Here is a 26,259-nt window from a genome sequence, read left to right on the forward strand (position 1 = left end):
TGGTGGAAGCAGTAGGCCACGACGGCGACGGGTTAGTCGAATTCGATCGTCGTTGGGTCACTACTGCCCCTACTACATTTGGGTTACAAGAAGGCAGAAAGCGGTATAGTTGGTAGTGGTAGTAGGCGTAGGAAAATAAGGTTGGTTTGCGCATTTCTTTGTATAAAGCGTTTAGACGGTCTTACTTTGGGGGGTGTTTGGGGGCACGAAACCGTAGCCGGAAGCGCCGACGACGACTCCACTGGTCTCCATTGGTCCATCGGTGGGCGGTGCGGGGAATACGACTGGGCCTGTGGGAAAGGAAAAGAGAGCTTTAATAATTGTTAGTTATGTTTTGCTGTATAAGTGATTGATTTCCCCTGCAAACATCAAATGTAAGTGCATCCCAGCTACTTTCACTATGTTAAAGTCTGGAACGCGCAAAAATTGGTCAACTTCAAATTGGTGAATTTCTGTTAAAAATGCATTTAAAAAATCTGAAATGCTGCATTTGGAAGTTGAGTATATAAACAATGGTTGCTATGATGAGTTTTCAAAATGACATCCAAGCAAGAGGAGCAGCGTGTCAAAATTTTGCTCGCGCAGCAAGAGAATCCGACGTTCCCACACGAAGCTTATGTGAAGGCGGATTTCAAGCAGCTTCCGGGACAGGAGTTTTATACCGCATCAGGAAGAGGTAAGGTGGCTGGAATTTTCAAAACCATCAAACTATCGAAGTTTCCGAAAAAATATCTCGTCTTTCAGGCCATATGCGCGTGTGTTCTAAAAAACGGCATTTTCATTACTACGGGAACCATCAATCAAGAGATCTACGTCCAAGAGTGGCTGGAAAAGCGGCTGCTACCATTCCTAAAGCAACATAATAGACCTGTGCTATTCTGGCCGGATTTGGCGAGCTGCCACTATGGGAAAAGGCAATCGAGTGGTACGATGCGAACAACGTGGTTGTGGTACCCAAAGACCACAACCCTCCCAACAGCCCAGTACTTCACCCTATCGAACGGTATTGGGCCTTGGTCAAACGGAATCTAAAAAAAAACTAATAAATCCATGGAAAACACCATGGAGCAGCAGTTTAAATCTACCGTATGCGTGATAATGCTTGCACCATCGTACAAATAAGGTTCCCGTTTCACCTGTGCATACAATGCCTTGGTTTTCTTTGCATGCACGTAACCTATAGCTCATACCGTAGTAGGCTGTGTATAAAAGAAAATGATTAACTTAGTTTGACAGTTGCACCATGACGAAGTGGCAGCGTATTTGTGATTTGTCCCACGCGCAAATGTCGCAAAAAAACATTTCAATTGCCGTGGGTGTGTCCCGGTGGACCGTTAAAAGGGTTTTAGACCGAGAAAAGAAAGGACAACTATCCGCGAAGGTGGCCACAGATCGTCCGAGGTCAGCTCGGGTTCCGAGGGTTATCGCTGCTATCAAAAGGAAGATTTGGGTGAATCCAGTGCGTTCAATAAGGAAAATGGCAAAGGAACACGGGATCAGTGACTTTACGGCACGGAAGATCGTAAAGGGGAGCTACGAGTCGAACGATACAAGAAAATCTTGAACTTCCTTAAGCAAAAAAATCCGGTAATCCTTCACCGACGAGAGCATGTTAACTGTCGATCCCGTATCAAATTTCAGAACCACCCGGTATATTAGTTCTCTTCCGGTAAAAGACGTGGCCGACGAGCACAAGAACGTGTATCTGACCAAGTATCCTGCTAGCTTTATGGTGTTTGGATTGGTGGCTTCCGATGGCAAAAATGCACCCGGTGTTCATTCCAGAAGCCGACAAGGTCAACACGGAGGTCTACATCGGGATTTTAAGCAAGTATGTTCTTGCGTGGATCAAAGTACGGTCCGAAGCCAAATATTGTATTTCAACAAGATGGGGCTCCGTGCCACACCTCGAACCGCACTCAGAAGTGGTTGCAGGAACATCTTCCGTTCTGGACGAAGGATATTTGGCCGCCATCCAGCCCTGATCTTAATCCACTGGATTACTCAATATGGCGCGTCTTGAAGGCCAAGACCTGTTCTAAACGCCACCCGAGTACAGCAAGCCTCAGACAAACATTGACCCGTACCTGGAGAGAAATGGATCCAGATTGCATTAATAGAACCTGCCGTGCATTCCGGAAGCGTGTGGAGGCCTTAATTGCAGCAAGTGGAAACTCGATCGATAATTAACATAGTTTAAGACTCTGAGAAACATCCCCCTTGAATAAATAAAAAAACTCGAAAACGAAATTTTTGAGATTTTTTTAATATTGACATTGCTCATTGAGCAATGTCAAAATTAAAAAAATCTCAAAAATTTCGTTATCGAGTTTTTTATTTATTCAAAGGGGGGATGTTTCATACCATTGCATTATGGGACATTATCACGCATACGGTAACTGGCGTTCGGCGGCGAATAAGGTCGATGAGACCACTGTGCAAAATTTAATGGAAGGGGTAAAGCGAAAGGCACGGCAGTTCGGATTTGGCAAACCAAAATAACAAACGAACATTTTTCCCCTTAAATATATGAATTGGACTACCAAAAGAAAAATAAGAAGACTTTTGTGATAAGAATTTTGACTAAAAGAAAAGATTTTTTTGTCGACCAATTTTTGCGCGTTCCAGTCTTTATATGATATTTTCATTTAGTTTTTGCAGATTGATGCCACTTTGTAATCGAAATCTTAAGACATAGCTAATTTTCGAGCGTTTTAACAAAAAATGTGTAGACTGTTCCAGAAATTATAAGCACACATAATGATAACCGCCATTTTCGAATGATTTTGGTGTTGTCCTTTTGTGTATACTCAATACAGTACAGTAAGTTAAGTAAGAATTGAAATGGAAACTGCTGCAAATCCTCACTTGGAAGGGGCATGATTAGTATTTTTTAAATATAAAAAAGGCCTTTTTGGCAAGGAATCGCTCAATAATATTCAAAAGTAGATCTTAATTAATGCCTTTCGAGTCTGTGTCACTTTCTAGGTAGCATTTACACTCATTTAGCAATCTGTTGGCAACCGAGAATGGTTATTTTTATTTATTTTTTTTAATGTAGAACTACGTTTTTGTGGACTACACTGGGGTGCAAATCAAAAAAATAGTGTAACAAAATAGTGTTAGGTTTTAATCACTTATAACTTGTCCATTTATTGATGAATTTTAGTTCATTTCACACCTTTCGATTCAGAATTGATGTAGATGTCTTTGGTATAAAGATTGTAGTAATTTATCTGACTGTTCAGAGATTCGCTTAAGTTCAAAGAACATGCCGAAGGAAATGCAGATTGCCCTTAATGTTTAAAGCAGTTCCCTTAAATTCTAAGAACCTTCCAGAACTTAACAGGAGTTTTCACAACTTCCATAATGTTCGTAAAACTTAATTGAAGTTCGTAGAGTTTGTCTGACGTTCGCAGATCATTCCGGATGTTTGCAAAATATTCCTGAAGCTTGCAGATTTTTTTTCTGAAGTTTGGAATACTATCCTTAAGATCGAAAATCTGCACTGATGTTCACAGAACGTCTTAAAAGTTTGCAGAACATTCCTACAATTTACTGCTGTTTCCTGAAGTTCACTAAACTTCTCTATAGTTCACAGAACTTCCTTGAAAGTGGCATAACTTTCATGAAAGCTTCCTTAGAAAAAATATGAGAGCTGCGTTAAAGTTTTAGCAACTCCGTAATCACTCAAGGTGAGGGCACTCGGAAAGAGTATTTGCTAACCTTTTGTGAGCTTAAGGTGATACTCTAAGGAAACCTTAGCGTGAAACTTCAAAGGCACAAATGTCAGCTTCCACAAAACATACAAGTTTGAAATAGCTACTCTCTGTTTGTAGTAGCACAGTAAACAAGGAGTAGCAATTTCAAATTTGCATGTTTTGTGGAAGCTGACATTTGTGCCTTTAAAGTTTCACGCTAAGGCTTCCTTAGAGTATCACCTTAAGGGGTTTCATTAAACCTGTGCTCCAGTATCATATCGGTTCGTCGCACTATGGGGCTTCAGGTGAATAATAAGAAGAAGAGCAACTTTCACTGATTCAAAATATGTGTATACACACTTAAAAATACCTAATCTTACATAAATCATAAAGCCGAAAAACAGCGGTGGGTGGATGCTACGACTATATACGTTTGTATTACGTTACGTGTATACACTTTCAAACTCGGTACTACCCATAATCACATATCTGTCACACATTAGGTGCTTGTCCTACCTTGCATGAGGCCTATTTACAAGCAAAGCTGCGCTGTAAGCGCCTCGGTACGCGCAAATAATTTATTTATCGAAGAGGAATTAACGTAATTGCCAATTGGCTCCTACACGACGGGGGTGATCTACAATTGATCATTTCAGATGGTCAAGTTTTGAACCCACCACATCATGCTTTTGGCGCTATTGTATATGGACGATAAAATACTGTAAAATACTATGGTAGCCACAGTAAATGTCAAAACTTCAGTATTTTCATTGATCCATTGACAGACAAGGTTCCTAATGGATCAATGAAAATGCTGAGGTTTTGACAGAACTATGCTATGGCTACCACAGTATTTTACATTTTATCGTCCATATACAGTAGCTCCAAAAGCATGCTGTGGTGGGTTCAAAACTTGACCATCTAAATTGATCAATTCCATGATTGACATCAAAAATTATGAGCAACACTTGTTTCCTCCATTCTTAAACAAACCTTCCAATTAGTTATTAACTATTTGTTTGTTTTACTTCTGCGTGAAGTTAACTATTTACACAGTTGAAGATGCTAATTTCAAATAACAGGCTAAAGTGGAAATTTTTATACGATAAATGAGGAGAGTGTTCCGTTAGAGTACAGCAGTATGAAAGCAACCAAGGAAAACTCGCAATAACCATATTCGTAATAACATTTTAATTGGTTTAATTACAATAATTTTAATCAGAAGAACGTTAAGTATACCTTAATTGCACTTGAGTACTTGAAGTCCGGCACAAATACCTTGAAGTATTTAAAGTACAGCAAAGTAATTAAAGTACTGCTTTGATTACATTAACGTATTTAAAGCACACTTAAATACTTCTGTACTTATTTTGAGCACGCTAATTACGTATAAATACAATTTTAAGTCCATAACTACAACCATGAATCAGCTAACGATTTGAGTACAAAGCATCAAAGTATAGGTTGTGCGTGCCCCTCGCAAAAGTTTAAGTGATAAACATATTTTTGGCCACCTGTTTATATGGGACCTTCGCATAGTGCGTCGGTGATAGTTCAGCTTCTATGAGACAGTTCAAAAATCTAACTCGAACATTGCTGTATTAACATTATGGATCAATCATTTTTCGAACGGAAATTCGTCATTTTTGCCTGAATTTGTTTACGATCTCGCTGTCAAATAAAAAAAAAATCCAAATCAAATTTAAGTAATTTTTCCGCACTCAGGATTTTTTGGTGGCAAATGGCCACGGTAAAAGCCCAAGCGCAATGACAGCGGAAACTGAACGGCAACGGCAGCGGAAAAGCCTGAACTGAGTAAGCCTACTTGTCGGATTGAAATCTAGTTAGAACCAAATCGACTTCGGTTAGGCATCTTGATGTCATTTGTAACAACTGAAACTTTCCGTTTCCGTTCCGCTTCCGCCCACATTGCGTTTGGACCTTAACTCGCAACAACTCAAAATTGAGTCGAACATGCTCATTTCAGCGGGAAGTATGGCTACTCAAAAGTGAGTATGCCCACTTTTACTCACTTTTGAGTAAACGACGTTCTCGCGCAGAGTGAGTCTAAACCACTATGTGATATTTTCAGCCGGGAAGATTGTTTTTTGACGTAGGACTACGTCTTTGATTTCTATATGGGATACACTTTGTGAAAACCGAAAATAGAACATGTAACAAATTAAGAAAGATTTTGAACGTTAATAACTCAGCTGCCCCTGGTCCAATTTCAATAATTTTATCACCAATCGATTAGAAATATGGCTACGCATCGATAACAATGCTTCAGAATGTTGATTTTCAACAAAAAACTATTGAAAAACTGGTACATGTCTAGCATTGTTCAAAAGCGTCGAATTAACTAACAAATCCACCAATTACCTACATGCATATGCTGCTTCCCCAGCACAGTTGTCAGAGAGTAGTAAGTAGACGAAACAAGTCGAAGTGGCATTCGCCTCCGATCCTCGGGCGCGTGCGAATAGGGAGGATGGAATTGTGTAATATTTTGCACACTCATTGCCATATTCAGAACCAAACGCAAATTCTTCGAGATAACTACCATCCGTCGTCTGGCTCGCCGTGGCGATGTCTGACGTATCTCCGGTTTGATTTACGAGGTGTGCTGAAGGTGTTCCTGAAAAATGAGATCCATGATGCTGTCACCTACACTAAACACGCAAAGCGTAAGCGGCCATGGATGTCATCTACGTTTTGAAGTGACAGAGACGCACTCTGTTTGGTTTCGGAGGTTAAATCCTCACCAACTTTGGCAACTAAACGGCTCTTTTCAGGGCCACCAAGCTTATTACAGTAAATAGTAGGAATAGAATTCATCTGCCTGTTTGTCCATATTCAGAACCAACGATCACACAAAATGCTCATGTAATCCAACTGGAAGCAGGGGTACAAATTATTTTGATCAACCTTGATAAACTTTGAATAACCACGGCCGGATATTTTCGCCAGGGAGGCAGCTCCCACACCTGGACCCTACCAATCGACCCACCAACTCAACCGGGGACCAACAGCTTTACTTCCCGAATGAAGGCGTGATCAGAGATGTTATGCCTTAGAACATGCCGGTGGCGCCGACTGAGATTGGAGCCAGGCCTGCTGGGGTGAGAGGTAATCTCGCTAACCACCGGTGCCGATATCTTTCAAGGTGATATCACGGCGAATGAGATCGACCCAAATTTGAGTTTAGTTATCTCAGAAATAAGAAATAAAGTGCAGGAACTCAGCGATGAGTAAATTTGCCTCATGTTTCCCCAGGTTTTTCCAGGATTTTCCAGGGAATAATTCCCGAATTTTAGAAAAGTAAAGATTGGATTCACTCAGTCTATTGGTACTACTCCGAGAATGAATAAAATTTTCATCAATTTCCTCATTTTCTGGCAGATTTTTTAGGTTTTCCACAGGAAACCATGAGACAAATTTACTCATCGGTGACTTCCTGCACTTTTGGCGATTATGAGTGAACTGAACTCAAATTTTGGACGTTCTCATTCGCCGTGTACGCAAAAGGAAAAGAGCCAGTGTCGCTACTTGATAGCAAACTACTCATAATGGGAGGAGTCTTTGTAGCTTTTATACCACTTGGTTACACATCATTCTGCTTTAACCTGAAAAGATATAAAAGAGCGCTGCTGTATGGTATTAGCTCATGTATATAGTAGTTGTAGGTAGGTAGTTATAAGTAGTCTCCTTTTTTCATATTTAAAATAAACCAATCCCACCAAGGTGGTCATTCTTAAAACAGGCCTGATAGGACTAGGAACTGTAATTAATAATAATTGAAATTTCAAAATAACTAAAGTTGAAAAGACGCATCTGCGTCACTTGAAAAGTAATACATGTAAACCACACAAATACAAGAAATAAAGATCATTTAAAGTCAAAAGTCAAAAAGGCATTAGCTCATTTTCGCTTCGGACGGCGTGGTGAACAGCAATAGCAGCAGTAGGAAGGTGGTGGCTAGTCCACTCCTTCACACCCAACAAGCAACAATTGACTGGTCGTGGCAAAGGAGGAAAAGTTCTGGTAAAGGAGGCGTCAAGCGTCATCGCAAAGTTCTTCGAGATAACCGCCATCGGTCGTCTGGCTCGCCGTGGTGGTGTCAAACGTATCTCCGGTCTGATCTAAGAGGTGTGCTGAAAGTGTTCCTGGAAAATGAGGTCCGTGATGCTGTCACCTACACTAAACACGCCAAGCGTAAGTGGCCATGGATGTCCTTTTCAATAAAATGGTTTTTTTCAGGACCATCAAGCTTACATCAGTAAAGAGTTGGAATAGAATTTATCTGAACCACAAGCCCCCAACGACCACACAAAATGCTCTCCAGAAATGTAATCTTGTAACCAAACTTGGAAGCAGGGGTACAAGTGATTTTGATTGATTATCTTAATCAACTTTCTCGTTGAAAAAAATTACTACAAATTTGGTACACCTAAAATTCAAAAACGGAAAGAGTTGAGATAATAGATAATTGATCAATTAAAAGAACTAAATGCTCTTCACATTTATTCCGTCCACTAGCGGTCCTACGTCAAGCTTCCGTTCGTGCCCCTAGGCACAGACCCTTCTACCTTTTTTTATTTGTTTTGAAAAAAAAAATGGAAATTACCTGCTCCAGATTCATTTAACTGGAGTTGAAGACTACTGAAAACCGTCTCCGCATGCAAATCCTGAAATTTATGTTGTGTGTGGCAGGATAATTTCTCAAAATGGGATTATACCATCTGTTTTCTGTTTATGGCCGTACGACTGTGCCCATTGATTTAATACACGGCGGCTCTTTATCCAAGATTCACTCCTCAAGCCGCTGCCATAAAATACTATCTAAGTTACACACCTGTGTATAATCCTTATGGGCGGGGTTGCAGTGCGATTATGAGCGGCGCGCTTCGACCATAGAGGTAACTCTAAGACTAGAAGGTCCCGAAGAAACGTGCTCAACTCTTTGGCTCAGCTCTGGTACTCTCTTCGGTCCCAAGCTAATCGATACACCCCTCGCCAGTGCTGAGATTTGTCATTGTCATTGACAGACTTTTGCGCGATATTGACAAAATTGTTTTTCACATAGTCAATGATAGACTTGATCCTCAAAAAAATCTTTGTCAAAATCTCATTCATTTTTTCGTCAATGACAAAGATTCACCTGGTAACAGAAAGTGTAATTTCTTGCATTCTGAGACACATTATTGTTATCCAAGCGTTTCCGGACGTAGATGCTTATTCACTTTAATGGCTCCATGTAATTGTTTTGCTCAAGCCATTTAATTTCATTTCAAATTTAGCTAATAAACAAATCAGCACATGTTCGTCACTGACAAAAATGCTACTGACAATTGACATGATTTGCCTTGACGATGACTGTTAGCTCAAACGAGTGACCAAAGCAGAATTTTGAGTATCACCGTGTATTGTCGAAATTTTGCAGCACTGCCCCTCGCAACATAGGAAAATCCACTAACCCCTCATTTTATCTGTCAAACTTTCATAGCGAATCAAAACAAGCATTGTGTAGTAGTAGAATTTCGACTAGAATGGGATACATTAATCGTTTGCTTGGGACCAATAGGCTAGTCAAGTAGTGAGCCAATTTAAAATCGTTAGTTTCGTATTGATTTTTGCTTCGACCGTTCCCAAATGAGAATTTAACATAAGCGCGACAATAGTAATTCTGCAAGTGGAGTCGAAGGAACAGCGTGTGCGCGACAAATTTTTGCACACTCACCCCAACTAGCAATAAGCGATTTTGGATCGAAACACAAAATATCGATTATTTTGGTTCGATTAATCGAATTTTTGAATCGATCTCAAACACGACAAAAATCGACTGGATCAATCCTTTTCATTCGATTTTTGTTTCGATGAGCTGATGGATACATTTGCTATTGTAACGCTCCTTGATCCTCGTTACAAGACACTGTAACGTGAGCCTTCAGCTCACGTTTGGGCAGTTAAAATTGTGTCTGAGCAGATCTATAGCACCGAAAGAGTATACGGTGATATGCACACATCTGTCCCCCACCAAAACCAACCAGAGGCCTGTGGGATATTTATGACGAAATGGTAAAGAAAGTTATTAATCTACATATGTACAAACATTCACTTCTTATGACATATTTCAGGTTCATCATGGGGGCATATCGGCAGATTTACTGAATTTCTGGCACGTTCCCACGTTCTGCCGATCCTTTTCAAGCGTGGGAGAACATCCGTCGCTCATTGCTCGAGACTATTCATCAATAATGGTAACAAGTGTTCCGTCAGAGAGGCTATTTTCTTAAACTGGTGAAACCACACAGAATCGATATCGACTCAATGCAAAACGCGTGGCTCAATTAGTTTTCTTGGGATCCCTCTCGGATGAGTTTTAGGATATCTGAATTAAGTACTTTCCGTACTTACCTGCTTTTACACTCCCACCATTTAATTGTTTTGTTTCATATGTTAATCTTTCGTTTTTAAATCTGTCATTTAATACAAATAAAACGAATATTAAAACCTGTTAAATCACTCACCCAACCAAGTATCCTGAGCAAAAACTTCCACATGTAAAGTTAATGCAAAATAGTCATTTTCTAAACTATCATCATGTTTGTATGTTACACTCACACCAGTGTCTGTTTTTATCATTTACCATCACACGCAAGGAGTAACGCTTCAACCCAGTGTAGATTAATTGCATTCGTTTTGAATATCTTCGCTGTGACGTACGAGCCAAACGAACAAATGAGTTCATTATACATCAACGAATACGAGCTTGTCGATATTCACCAGTGCTTGATTATCCAACTCAAAATTTTCAAAATCAGAAACGATCCTCAAAAGCAAAATAATCAAATTCATTTTGAGCAAAATGATTATTTTGAATATTTAAAAACCAACACGACACGTTCTTTATCACTACATTTGTGTAAAATGAAAAAAATAATTTTGCATTTGATCCTCAAAATCATCCCCACCAAGATGAAGATGAATATTGATATTGATAACAACACAGGCGATAATTGACAAATCCATGTTTCAATCGACCACCGTGACGCTGCAATAGCAGCGGTGATAAGTTCGAAATAATGTGTCAGACTGAATACATTTTTGAAATTTCAACCAAAAAACTACTATTTTCTATTTATTCTAGCGAGTTTCTGTGGAAGTCAAAGCATGATCCGAGCAAAAAAGTAGTTCTCGTAATAATGGTATATAATGCTGAATTTTATCGTGCTTTGTTTCGAAAATATCTTCCAAATAAACAAACATCAACCAAATCACCCGAATCGTCCACCGACTAGATCTATAGTCACTTAAAAATTAATTTCAGTCGGTGTATTAATCAGCAGATTAAATCGTTTTTCGTCTGGTGCTACACCGAGCAATCGGCCTATTTAATAGTTTTTCGTCGATTGATTTAGTCGGCCAACTTTGTCTGTTGTTTAATCGGCAGATGATTTCCTCCGATGTCTTCATTGACTTCTTAAAAAGTCAAAATGAAGACATCGCAATTAATGATGTAAAAGTAGTTAACATGTTTGAAAATCCACGCTTCACTTACAACAAGTTTAGTGTTGTGATTGAAGTCGATATCGAGACGTATAAATGTTTGTTATGTGCGAAAAAAGTAAATGTAGGGTTTGATCGGTGCTCGATAGTTCCCGCGATTAATGTTTTGCGATGCTTCAGATGTGGAGAATTTGGGCACAAAAGCACGGATTGCAAAAATTGCGAACGATGCTCTAGATGCAGCAAACAACATAGCACCTCTAAATGTACGTCAACTGTATTGAAATGCGTTAATTGTTTAAAAACTAATAAAGAGCGTAAATTAAATCTGGACGTCAACCACGCAGCATTTAGTTCTAATTGTTTTGTGTATAAAAAACTATATGATCAGAAAAAAAGCAGCTTACATTTCAATAAATAGCAACCAAGTTCCAGTAGTAATGTGAGTAAATTAGAGATTTTATATTTGAATATTGCGGGGTTATCTACAAACTACGTAACATTACGTCAGATTGTAGAAGAAAATCGTCCACTTTTGGTTTTGTTAGCAGAAACACATATTGTAGAAATTGAATCTTTTGATCAGTATAGCATTCCGGGATATAAAGCTGCTGCTTGTTTGTCACATTCGAGGCACACTGGCGGTGTTGCTATTTATGTCAAAGAATCAGTTCAATTCAATATTCGCCAAAACGAAGTTATTGATGGCAATTGGTTCTTAGGCATTACAGTTGAACGTGGCATGAAGATGGGTAATTATGGTGTTTTGTATCATTCTCCCAGTTCAAGTAATCAGCGTTTTATTGAAATTTTAGAGAACTGGTTCGAGACATTTTTAGATTCTAGTAAATTAAATATACTTGCGGGTGATTTTAACATTAATTGGCATGATACTAGCAATTCGAACCATCTGAAGCAATTAGCTGATTTCTTTAATTTAAAACAATTAGTAAGTGAATGTACGCGTATTTCCCGGCACAGTAGAACTTTGATTGACCATGTTTATTCTAATTTTGATTCTGTCAGTTCAGTTACTCAAGCTGATTTGAAAATAACCGATCATGAAACTTTAGTAATTAATTTCTTAGACAGTGTTAACGATAACGATAATTTTGTAAAATTGAAGTGCTGGAGGAAATATTCGAAGCAAGCTGTTTCGAATCTTGTTGAGAGAAGCGTGGATTTTCCATTAGTTACCGGAACTTTAGATGAAGATGCAGCTGTTCTTACTAACGTTTTGAAAACTTGTACCAATAAATTAGTTGAACAAAAGTTTGTTTCTTTGAAAAACTCGAACAGCTGGTACAATTTGGATCTTTTGCGTCTTAAACGTAAGAGGGACAAATGGTACAAAAAGTTTTGTAGATCTAATAGTGATAATCATTGGAATAGGTACACGGTCGCGCGTAATAAATATTCACAATCGATTAAGAAAACTCGATGTGAATATATTCAGAGGAAAATTGATCAGCATCAAAACAACAGCAAAGAGTTATGGAAAATTTTGAAATCTTTGATGAAGCCTAGTAATTGTAAATCGCGGACCATAACTTTTGATGGCATATTAGAACAGTCAGAACAAGTAATTGCTTCTAAGTTTAATGACTATTTCGTCGAGAGCGTTTCACTGATCAATCAATCTATTGAACTGATCAATGAACCGGACGAAATAAAACAGCCGATTAATAGTAATTGTAGATTTAATGGTTTTCACCCAATTACATTAGATGAACTTAAAAATATTTGCTTTTCATTAGGAAAAACGGCTGGAGTAGATAATGTTAATGCTAGAGTTATTCAAGATTGCTTTCATGTCATTCGACACACTCTGCGGGACCTTATTAATCAATCATTGCAATCTGGGCACGTGCCGCATATTTGGAAAGAATCTTTAGTTGTTCCTATACAAAAAGTTGCTGGGACGATTAAAGCCGAAGAGTTTCGTCCCATCAACATGTTGCACACATTAGAGAAAATTTTGGAACTTGTTGTAAAAGGCCAGCTGTTAGAATATTTAAATAGTAACTGTTTGTTGATACCGGAACAATCGGGATACCGGGAAGGCCATTCTTGTGAAACCGCGTTAAACTTAGTGTTAGCTAAATGGAAAGAAAATTTGGAGCATAAAGATACGATTGTTGCTGTGTTTTTGGATCTAAAACGCGCTTTTGAGACAATTTCTAGGCCCTTATTGTTGAGAACAATCAAGCGCTTTGGAATTTCGGGTTCTGCATACAAATGGTTTGAAAGCTATTTATCTGACAGAACACAAAGGACTGTTTTTAATGATTTTGTATCTTGTCCCGTTGACAATGACCTTGGAGTGCCTCAGGGAAGTGTATTAGGGCCCCTTTTATTTATTATGTATATTAATGACATGCGACGAGTTTTACGGTTTTGTGATATTAATCTTTTTGCTGACGATACTGTGTTACTCATTGCAGCTAAAGATTTAGAAGAAGCCGTTTCACGCTTGAATGAAGATTTGCGTTCTCTAAGTAGATGGTTGAAGTATAAACAATTGAAATTGAATATAAGTAAAACTAAATTCATGGTAATTTCGCGGAATCGTGTAGATGATGATGTCTGTGTTGTTATTGATGATGAGACACTTGATCGCGTTCAGGAAATTAAATATCTTGGCGTGATTATTGATGACAAACTCAAGTTCAATTCTCATATTGACAATGTCATCAAGAAAATTGCCAAGAAGTATGGAATCCTATGTCGCTTGAAAAACGATTTAACTATTGGTAGTAAAATACAGTTATACAAATCAATCATCTCCCCTCATCTAGACTTTTGCCCTTCCATTTTATTTTTGGCCAATGAAACACAAATATCGAGATTACAGCGTTTGCAGAATAAAGTAATGCGTTTGATTTTAAGATGTAATAGATTCACTTCCTCAACTTTTATGCTGGACGCTTTGCAATGGCTGTCAGTGAAGCAAAGAATTGTGTTTTTGACTATGGTGTTCATTTTTAAAGTAGTTAACGGTTTGCTGCCTCGATATTTGTGTGATCGGATTGAAAGAGGAAGTGATTTTCATAGATATAACACTAGAAACGCGGATGAAGTAAGAACACCACATCTTTTGAATAATGCTTCACAAAATTCATTATTTTTCAAAGGTATAAATGTTTTCAATTCGATGCCTAGACACATCAAGCGTGCAACTACACTTACAGAATTCAAGAGACGCTGCATTTCACATGTAAAAGCTGTTTATTGAGCAGTTAAATTTTTATGAATGGATAAATCATGTATCTTGACAAAGTTATCTCTAACGGATTATTTTGTATGGAGACTGTCATATAGACATTTTAGTAATTGGTGTAGCATATACAAAAAACTACATTGTTTGCCTCGATGGTGATGATGGATTTTTAGTTTTTTGATTTTGTAGTAGTAATAGTAAAAATAGCTTTGAGTAGTCTACGATGGTTTGAGCCTCGCGCGCGGAATACAGGTATAAATGACTAATACGTGGAAATTGTGGCAAAAGCCTTGAATTAGTAAAGGGTTGGCTGGAAGTCGTTTCCTTGGATATAGTCCTGGCACTGCGGAAGCTTAAACGTGTAAATCCCAGGTCACGTGTAAATGGAAGTATTGTCGAGGACTATACTTGGACTTTTGATAACTAGTTACACCTTTGAATGTTTTTGGTTGATGCCTATAGCATATTTAACAGGACATTTATATCTGTAATTGTAACCAGCTCGATTTTGTTTGCAAACCTGGTTAAAATGTTTATATTTAATTATCTTAAAGATAACTCGTCCAGCTCAAACCTTTGTAGGGGTAAGAGGTGGGACCATCATCATCATCATCATCATCAAACCTTAACATGTTTTCAGTGATTTATAAGTCTTGAAGTAGCTTTTTATTTAAGAACAATGCATTACAAAATAGTTTTATGCATTTTGTACAAGATTCATCCATGCTGACAAGAAATTTTCATGAAATTACATTGAAATTAAATAATTTTGCAAACAATCAATGAAATTTTCAAGGGCTGTCACAGACTTATCATCGTCGGTTAGTGCTTATTCCTGCCACCAGGCGCGCATGAGTTTAAGTTGGATTTCTCAATAAGCATCCAGCAGAGAATGAATGAAAACAAAATGCTGATTTCGATATTGGATTGCGCGATTTTGGACCGATCTTTGGAAGATCGATCATTTTATCCCGATTTCCGATTTTTCGGATCGATTCTTTGTCGACGAAAAGATCGAAAAAATCGATTTTTTTGTTTAGATCTTTTCGATCTTCGAAAAAAAAGAGTGTTGAATTTTTCAAGTGTATTTACACGAATACAGCAACATTTGAAAGGTTTGGTCGATTATCTGTCAAAGTCATAGGAAAAGTTATTGCAATCGGGCAGAAGGCCTGTCAAATGAATAAAATATCACCTCTTTACCCAATGCGGTCTCTTTAGTTTGTGCTACCTCCCTCCTGTGATCATTGCTCCTCGCCAACACATTTTGTCTACACGGAGAAACAGAATAATACATTTTGATTGATTAATCATTAATGATTCAAAACTACGCAAAAAAGGAAAACAATTATTACCGAACTGTATTGAAACACACATTGGCAGTGAGCAAGAGTGACGTTCATTCCCTCTGTTTTCGTTTGCTCTTTGCTCTGCGCGTATTTTATTCAAAGAATAATTTCTAGCCGGTGATTTAATTGAATATTATAAAGGAAATATTTTTCAACGTACCAACGGGTACCAATGTAAACAAGCGTATTAAAAAAAAATCAAAAGATTGATCTACCAAAGATCGGTTCTTTGGTACCGATTTAATCAGTGGATCGACTCTAGAGCCAAATATAAGATCGATCCATCAAGATCGATCTTTCTCTGAAGATCGCCCAATCCTAACCCCAACAACCCACATCTTTCGCATCTAGCCAACTAGGAAACCAACAATCTACTATTTCGCGTGTTATAAAACTTTTCGGAGGATGTTTAACATGGTTTAACTGTCGAAGCGTGAACCCAACGTGAACCCAACTATTCCGTTCGGGATGCCGCGAAAAAAAAAACTGCACCTGAAGCGAACCCCACACGGTAAGAAATATTATCAATACTTACAAGTATGATGATGATGTGAGTACAGAAATATTGTCAATACCGATGTATTGACGGCCATGTAGAATGTTTTGACAATACGATTATTGTCAATACAAACAGTCGTGTAGGGTCCACTTGACAAATGTTGACAAAACCACACTGATGATACAACGATGAAACAGACATACGTAAAAGCGGACTTCAATGTCCCTCAGGAAACAGCAAGTGCCGAAGTTCCCCAAGAAATTCATGATTTGGCAGGCGATTTGCTCGTGCGGAAAACGGAGCAAGCCTTTCGTAACAACTACAACCGTAAATGGCCAAGTCTACATGAATGAATGTCTGAAAAAACGACTGCTTAAGTTTCTCAAATCACACAACGTTCCTACAATTTTTTGGCGTGATCTAGCCTCTTGTCACTACTTCAAGGGCGTTCTGGAGTGGTACAAGACAAATTGGGTCAATTTCGTGCCGAATGATCTCTGGGGTATAATGAAGCACGAACTCCGTAAGCATCCGAAAGTTGTCACTACGTAGCAGGAAATATTGAAATCAAGGTTGACAACAGAAAAAAATGTCGATTCAACCATTGTACAAAACGGTATGGGTATAATTTAGAAGAAAGTTCGGGCATTTGGATTTGGTGAAGAAATACAGTGAAATAAAAATACGAAAACCAAGCTTATATAACATTCCCAGAAAATTTCATGACAATCGGTTGAGAGACTTGTTTTTGGTGAGTATTTCTAAGTGATGCAATTTAACTATGGACACTAGATTGATGCAAAATTTGAAATTTTCGCTCCACTGTGTTCAAACGGTTTCAAGTCGGGTCCTGATTAGCCTTTGAAAGTTTAAACTCATTTGATAAGAAACTGACATTTTAAGTTTATATGGAAATTACTATGGGGAAACAAAGTTTTTTGTTCATTGTCTTCTAGCCTTTTACATATTGTACTGTTAACAAATTGTATTGCTATTCTTATGGGAATTTTTATCAGCTACAACTTTGCAGAACATCGTTTTTCATCCAAACGTCAAATTAAATAGTTATTAATTGTTTAAGAGATTGATAATCTTCCGGAGAGATTAAGCAACTGTATTGTGGGCAACACTGTATTCTGCAGTGTGACATAGTAGCCATGATATTTGTCCTCTATTCTACGCGCCATAAACACCAATGTTGCCTGCTGAACAGTTGATTGAGCATAATCATAAGACATCAGTGACTAAAATCATTAATAATTTTTTTCCTTACATTTGATAGAAAAGTGGTCTTCAACAAAGTTGTAGCTGAGAAAATTTTCAACAAGCTCAGTTATCATTTTATAAAGTAGAAAGAACTGGTGAATTTTGAGATAGATATGAACTAAAATTATGGTTTCTCCATAGTAATGCCCAAATAAACTTCAAACGGTTTGTGCCAAGTCAGTTTCTCACTAAATGAGTTCAAATTTTGGGAGGCTAATCAGGGCCCAATTTGGAACCGTTTGAGCACTGTGGAGAGAAAATTTCAAATTTTGCATCAGTCTAGTGGACATCCTTTAAACATGGTATTGGCTTCGAAAGCTCTCCATTAACAACTGTGGAAGTGCTTAAAGAACACCAAGTTGAGGGCCGGCGTAAAGTTGCAGTAGGGACGTAATAAACCCAAAGAAGGAAAAACATGTAACTCTTCTACCGTGTTACTTTTGACCTATTCAATTAGATCTGTAGACTTCTACATTATCTACAGTTCAATGCAGCACACAATGAAATTAACATACAGAAGTTCGAGGTCGAATTCGGATCGAACTTCAGCATCTGCGATAAATTCTCTGGTTCAATTCAGAGCTAGAAAAAGGGCCTTATAGTTTTTGTAAACTATGACTTCTCACGATGATTCCTAGCAATTTAAGACTCGCCCACGTAAACCAACATCACCATCGGGTAGGGGAATACTTCCCTATGTACTGTTGATTATTGTGGGCGTGTCTTGAATCCCTAGAATCCATCGAGAGAAGTCATTGTTCACAGAAGCTGTTAGGCCTTTTTTCCAGCTCTGTATTGAGTTAATGTAAAACTCATTTTGCACGATTTGCAATCTCTACCGCATCTCGAAGGGATTAATTCCCCATCAATCCGATCGCGCGCGAGCTGTGGTGTGCCTAAGGTCATTAATATGCACCTTTGGCTTCACGTCTGACTCATTTTCTAGACGGTAAAACACGCGCACAGCTGACTGCCGGTTCTAAAACCGTACAACGTGCACTCCATGAGCTCATGAATAATTTACCTACATTTCAATTCTACTGCTGAAATCCACAACTAAAAAGTTCGCCGTACAAGCAAAGTCAGAAGCTTTGCACATATGATGCTGCTGTTACTTACTGCGGTAGCATCCATTGTTCCGGCGGCAAACGGTTCAGCCGCGGTTCCATTCTCGGAAACCCCCTTTCACTCTCAGCTCGAATTGGTTCGGTATAAGTACTTACCTCGGTTCTGTCGTGGATCACGACCGGCGGCGGTTAGGCTGCCGGAGCTAAATTCCTGCCCACCGAAAGCGGTCGGTCCCCCAAAATCTCCGGTCAGCGAGCTGAGGCTGAACGCCGGCAGCGGACTTCCAAAGCGCTGCGCCGTGGCGAGGGCCAGCGATAGGGCGATAGCGAAGCAGACTGCGAACTGCGGAATAGGAGATGAGGAAGGTGATGGTCATTAAATAGTTTCAGAGACGTTTCATTTGTTGATGAACGGTGAGAAAGCATCATAATCGTAATGCTGGTTAATTAACCTAGGCAGTAGGCTGCGTTTGCAGCAGGCATACAGTGAAACTTATACGAAGCGAAGCTCAAATAAAATCACGATCAAGGTTACAACTTAAGGGAAGCACCGGTATGGAAATATGCTCATTGCTATTGAGCTGTCACATCCGAATGAATTATGAATGCGATCAGCTGATTAACATGTTTCTGCGACTGCACTGAGTATCTTTTGTCGCAGTTAGAATTTAGCTAAAGCATTACCGTACATGATCAACTGTGGTATGCGTGAGCACAAGGTTTCAAAAGTGAACGAACTGTTGATTGTCGTGAAGATCAGAGTAACGGTCTCATTCGCAATCTATGGACATTGATCTCGTTCTGAGTGATGCGAAGGTCAACAGTTTCACCAACGCAAAACAATGGCAATGCATAAACTGTCTCTCAATACTTCTCCTCCTTCGATCATGTAAAACTCACGATTATGACGCAATGTAATCGATTTCAACTAATTTAATTTAACATGTTCGTCTCTTTTGCCCCTTGCAGTCCCCGGCGTCACAAGAGATTGATGATTGTCAGCAATTATGAAAATCAACATCAACTACCTACCTACCTCGTCACGGCACGTTACACCACAGTTGACTACATGACAGGTATCGTAAACTTGGCCAACATGGATGATTTCTGGCGGATCGTTTGCTTTTATTATACATTAAAAATTTTGCACGGTTCGTTCCAGGCCCCGTGTAGACCAAGTTATAGTATGGATTGTTATACAACTGGCCGTCAACAGTGAGTAATAAAAGAATGTCATTACCAACTGACGCGAATGTGGATTGAATCTAGGTCGTGACGGATTTCCGTCGGACCTCGGTTTACGGTGGCGGTAGTTGGACTAATTTTGTTGCGAAGATTATCTCTCTTACTTTTGTTGAAGATCTAGATAACCCTAAAACCTACCTATGCTCTACGTGAGAGTACATACTCCCACAATGCAAGCCTACCCGTAGCTTGTTTGGCTACTGTGGCTTACTCTGTGTGGCGAAAAAGTGTATAAAATGGCAAATTATGCAATTGTCCGATCGCAACGTGTGCACCGTATTGGTATGCATTAACGATCTTTACGATCTAGTCAGACAAGCACCCCTGCCGCTTCGATCTTCTCAGTGCAGAAGAGGCGTTTCAGCGTGAAAATTGCCAAAAGTTTACCAATTTACTGTGCCAAACGAGCATTGTTTCACACCAACCATTGCAAATTCCGCATCGCATCCAATGTCACCATTTTATTCGGCAAGTAATAGAATTTTAGCTATGGCGATTACGCAATTATCGTCACATTTACGGGCACCCCGGCGGCGATTTTTCTTTCGCTCGGCTAACGATTGAATCCAAAGAAAGAGCCTTCACAACACTGCACCGAATGCGCATTCAACTGTGCAGTCAGCTGCTGACACACTACTGCTGCAACCACGCTTTTGTATACGGGGAGTACTAATTTGACATATGGATGCATTAAAACTACACCGACCGCGATCCTGCAGCATACAAAGGGATTGGAGGACCGAAGTCATGTTCCAAGTAGAGGAACTCGAAGGGAGCGGCACATTGGTAAACTATTTTCATATTTCAATGCTGCTGTGAGCCCCTTCGATCTTCTTGGTGTTGCTATGAACATGAGAGATTTCAATTGTAATCAAATCTGGCGAATTTACATAAGTTTCGAAACCAAACGATAAATTGATCATTTAAGTTTATTAAAATACATTTTGAATTCCAGTTTCGAAAAGGCACGTAACTGACAGCGATTTTCGCAACATTTATATGAACAGGCACAAAAATTATCATTATTATCAACCACCGCAGCAAGCTCTGAAGCCGGTTTGCAATCGAAGCTGGCCGGCAGCTATGAATAATGTGAACAATTTAAATAGATATGATTTCAATTAAAAAAACTACTCAACTTCATTGATGCACCAACATCAACATAAATGGGTTTCCGCCCCTCCTCCGGCTCTTCCGATTAAAAAATGAACAAACTCGTTCCACGTCCGAGTACCGATAGGATTGAACCTTCTAATTTGCCGCCGATGAAAACCAACTCAGCGTGCCAACTTTCGCCGCTGCTTCACTGCCAAGATTATCTCATCGCCTTTTCCACCCTTTTTTACCGAGCAATTTTGTCTTAATCTGCTGAAAAAAATGATGGAACCAATGACGTTTGATTGCCCGCATTTTCCCAATTGTTTCCAGATCGCATTACCTAGCAAATTATGCGCAACTTTTAATATTTAAACTTAATTTTACCAATTTGTTTTAAGGCCAAAAAATATTCCTGTTAATTGCAGTATAATGGTCTGATCTTCCGATAAGTGGCGTGGAACTGCGGGCAAGTGACGGGGTCTGCTCATCGTTCAAAGGTGGTCTCCGATGGTCCGGTTTCGGACGGCGATAATCTTGTTACGCGTGGCTTCAGTTGAATGTGAATGCGACGAACCAGTTGGTGAGACAACACGATGTGTGTTAAATGTAAATATAATCATTGTATACCTTTTTACAATAGCCTTGCCATAGGTGTTATGCGAAAAGTGGCAGCTCTGTTGCACAACTGTGACTTTTCTGATGAAGGTATGGTTTTGGTTAATCAATGGGAACCAATGACGGTTTATTGTTTGGTTAAACCAGATTTAGGGGATGCGCTGAAAATCTCTACACATGATTTAATAATGCCACAAATAAATAATGATACGGACAATACAGTAGTGTTCCGATTATGACACGGTCTGAATGTGGGGAGTTACAACTGTGGCGTGGTTTGATTTGCGACACAAACAAAAGGAAACAGGTAAATTCGAAGACAAGCTGGGAAAGCTTTTGAACGGATGTAGTGGATTTAAGGCCTCCTCCTGAATTTTTGGTGTTTTTTGACTCACCGGTATTTTGTCAAGCTTTTTAAGTACGATGCTACTACCGTATGCGTGATAATGTTTGCACCATCGTACAAATAAGGTTCCCGTTTCACCTATGCATACAATGCCTTGGTTTTCTTTGCATGCACGCAACCTATAACTCATACCGTAGTAGGCAGTGTATAAAAGAAAATGATTTACTTAGTTTGACAGTTGCACCATGACGAAGTGGCAGCGTATTCGTGATTTGTCCCACGCGCAAGTGTCGCAAAAAAACATTTCAATCACCGTGGGAGTGTCCCGATGGACCGTCAAAAGGGTTTTAGACCGAGAAAAGAAAGGACAACTATCCGTGAAGGTGGCCACAGGTCGTCCGAGGTCAGCTCGGGTTCCAAGGGTTATCGCTGCTATCAAAAGAAAGATTCGGGTGAATCCAGTGCGTTCAATAAGGAAAATGGCAAAGGAACACGGGATCAGTGACTTTACGGCACGGAAGATCGTAAAGGAAGATTGCGGGGCGAAGTCGAGGGCACGAAAAAAAAACCTTACATGATTACCAACCGCATCCGGGAGCTACGAGTCGAACGATGCAAGACAATCTTGAACTTCCTTAAGCGAAAATATCCGGTAATCCTGTTCACCGACGACAGCATGTTTACCGTCGATCCCATATCAAATTCCAGAACCGACCGGTATATTAGTTCTCTTCCGGTAAAAGACGTGGGCGACGAGCACAAGAACGTGTATCTGATCAAGCATCCTGCTAGCGTTATGGTGTTTGGATTGGTGGCTTCCGATGGCAAAAAATGGACCCGGTGTTCATTCCAGAAGGCGACAAGGGCAACACGGATTTCTACATTGGGATTTTATGTAAGTATGTTCTTCCGTGGATCAAAGAACAGTACGGTCCGAAGCCAAATGTTGTATTTTAACAAGCTGGGGCTCTGTGCCACACCTCGAACCGCACTCAGAAGTGGTTGCAGGAACATCTTCCGTTCTGGGCGCCATCCAGCCCCGATCTTAATCCGCTGGATTACTCAATATGGCACGTCATGAAGGCCAAGGCCTGTTCTAAACGCCACCCGAGTACAGCAAGCCTCAGACAAACATTGACCCGTACATGGAGAGAAATGGATCCAGACTACATTATAAGAACTTGTCGTGCATTCCGGAAGCGTGTGGAGGCCGTAATTGCAGCAAGTGGAAACTCGATCGATGATTAACATTGTTCAAGACTCTGAGAAACATCCCCCCTTTGAATAAAAAAAAACTCGAAAACGAAATTTTTGAGAATTTTTTAAATTTTGACATTGCTGGTGCAAACATTATCACGCATTCGGTATTTAACGGGGATTAATAAAATTGGACCACCAACAAAGATTTTTTTAAAGTCCTTTATGTTTATTACTTTTGTTATGTTCTGGACTAGAAGAATCAATTTGGAGAAATTATATTATATCACATCGATGGCAATAAGACGTCTTCAGGCTCTACAAATTTTCCATGAGGCCAGAGTTTTTTTCTTTAACTTGTGGGAACTTAGTAAAACTTCGAATAGAAGTTCAGAGAAGATCGTAGAAATTAAGTTAACTTGGTAGGAATTCTGTGAACTTCAAATTATGTGCAAAAATCGTAGAAAATGGAGTTTGGAAAAAATCTGAAAACTTCGTAGAAGTAGAGAATTAAATTAAATTTGAGTAGCTTCTTAGAAGCTAAAGGGACATTATTTTATTTTAGAGAAGCTCATTATTGATCGGGAACCTCTACACGATTACAAGTTTTTTAAGCCTCATGGACTTGGAATAGTTGTATAAATTACGTATAAATTCATGAAATTTCGTTCATGTTCGCGGAAAATCAACGAGAAACGAAGAAGTACAGCAAATTTTTTGGAAGTTTTTCGAATTTCGTAGCATTTTAAGGAGCTGCGTAAAACTTCATATAAGTGTAGAGGGAATTTTGTAAAAGATCTAAAATAGTTCAATACTCTTCGGAAATCTTCAGGGATCTTCACTTCGTTGCAGTTTTTCAGAGATCCTCCGCCAAAAAAGCTCCATGAACTTCTTGGAGGTTTTGAGAACTTCGCTAAATTTCAAGGAACTTTCTAGGTGTTCAAGAATATTTCTAGATGTCTTCGGTGTCTTTCCAGAAGTGCAAAAATGTTCAAAGATCTTTGTGAAATTAAGAGAGATGGAAAAAATATGAAATTAGGAATAAATTCGTAGAAGTTGAGGAAATTTAGTAAAACTTAAGTTTTGTAGATGTTCAGGAAACGTTGCATGAGTTACAGGATATTCTTTCAGACATCCTTCCTAGACAGCAGGAAATATTCGAAAGATCTCCATATAGTCAAAGATATTAGTAAAGTTCACTGGATATTTGGTAGGTTGTAGGTTGATCAGGTAGTATTCAAAAGTTTCCCAGCTAATGGAATCAGATGGAATCATTAATGATGAATCTTGATTTTATGGTCAGATTTGTACATTAACTATAGGGAAGACCCATGCCTTGGTGATATAGCTTATTAAAATTATTATTAAAATATATATTAATGTACTAGATTTTTTATGAAATGACTGTTTAGGAAGGATCTTGCAATTTTATCTTTGTCTTATAATTAGGACAATTAATCTAAATTCGTTGATTTTGATTTAAAGTTGTATTCGAAGAATGTATGCTTACAATCTGTATCAGAGATATCCTTTTTATTAGTTACAAAATCTTAAAAACATATGGGATTGGGATCTCAAAACTGGTTTTATTTTAACATTCACAATGTAAAGAATTGTGCATCTGCAACATAAGCATGTACGCAATTGGGGGATTTGTTAGTTATTTTGATACTTGTGGAGAATGCTTGACAATTCCCATTTTTCAATAGTTTCTTGTTTAAAAAAAATCAACAATTGGAAGTATTGCTATCGCTGCGTAGACATATTTCTAATCGATTGGTGAAAAAAATATTGAAATTGGTCCAGAGGCAGCTGAGTTATCAACGTTCAAAATCTTTCATAATTTCGTTACATGTTCCATTTTCGGTTTTCACAAAGTGTACCTCCATATAGACATCACAAACGTAGTCCTACGTCAAAAAATAGTGCATCTTGAACATTGTCCTACGTCCTTAATGTATTAAATTTATTATGTGGGCACTTTACCTTGAAACAGCCAGAATTTTATAAAATTATAAAATTCAAACTCCTAGAATTTAATTTTGGTTCTTATGCCTGACTGATGGTGAAATATTCAAAATTAAAAAGCTAGTTAAAATATTCATGAAATTACCTAAATCTGAGAATTTTCTTAAGTTTGAGATGTTTACATTTACAAGATCCGGACTGTGATTTCAAAACAAAAACAAAACAAAACAAACACCATATGCTTGTTCAAAAACAGTAAGCGTTTAAGGCTCTCTCACAGGTACCACAAAAGTTCAAATAATGAACGCAGTGGTTTTATTCCCCTTCCCAACAAAAAAAAAAGCTCTGCCAATCGAGGTTTCAATCGTTGTTATGGAATAAATATAATCAAATTTATTGTTTCACCATTAAAGTAATAGTAAGTCTCAATGTCATATTATTGGTCACAGACAAAAATTTACCCAAAAATCAAAGTTGCCTTGACGCAATTTGAGTGAGTTTTTATTTAACCGTAGTTTTGCAAAATAAAAAAGTGCAGCAGGCCCCCCTTAGACCCCCTCCAGATCTTTTTTTTTAGCTACGACAATGGAGGCAGGGCTGGTACACTTTGATTATAGGTTCTGTGAACATAAAACACATTCTGGGGAACTTTTGTAACGGGTATAGTGGACCTTAAGAACAGGTGTTCCGGGCATTGAGGTCACATAGTCTTGATAAATAGTGCAAATTGCTGTTATGTTATGATGGGTGCTACAAATTAAGTGGGATGATGAATTTATTATACAGCTTTACATTTATATCATGAGTAGTTAGTAAGAAAATACACCATGACACATTTCAAATAGTGTTGCACATAACCAATTTCATTAACAATTTACAGGGAATCTTCATTACAATTGACTTATTTGTGTAAATTTAGGCTCATATTTAAAGATTTAAGTTATTTTATTATTAGTATCCAGTGTGTTCTAGAGCCACAACTCTCGAGACTTACGATCTGCACCATAGTAACGGCCTTTGCCAAAGGCAACGAACCAAAGGGACCAAATTTCAATAGTTTGTAGAGCAACATTTTCATTAAATTTATTCCATAGATATACATTTGAAATAGCTTTCTAGACCAAGAAATTTCAATCGGATTGCAATATCTTTCTATCAACTATCAGAAAACCCATGTAA

At 38.6% G+C, this 26,259-nt stretch overlaps 1 protein-coding gene across 2 annotated transcripts in view; it reads right to left on the reverse strand.

The window, feature by feature from the left end:
- LOC135696876 (uncharacterized) overlaps window positions 1–26,259 on the reverse strand; it is an 86,192-nt gene that overhangs the window by 20,366 nt on the left and 39,567 nt on the right. For both annotated transcript variants that reach the window (XM_065216419.1, XM_065216420.1), the window contains exons 2-3: window positions 18,768–18,954; window positions 186–290 (exon numbers count right to left, since the gene is read on the reverse strand). In XM_065216419.1, coding sequence (XP_065072491.1) covers window positions 186–290; window positions 18,768–18,954 — 292 coding nt within the window. The remainder of the gene's footprint in view (window positions 1–185; window positions 291–18,767; window positions 18,955–26,259) is intronic.

Source organism: Ochlerotatus camptorhynchus, unplaced genomic scaffold, assembly GCF_037179485.1.
Source record: "Ochlerotatus camptorhynchus isolate MF236.1 unplaced genomic scaffold, CSIRO-AGI_Acam_v1.1 ptg000062l, whole genome shotgun sequence".
Lineage (NCBI taxonomy): Eukaryota > Metazoa > Arthropoda > Insecta > Diptera > Culicidae > Ochlerotatus > Ochlerotatus camptorhynchus.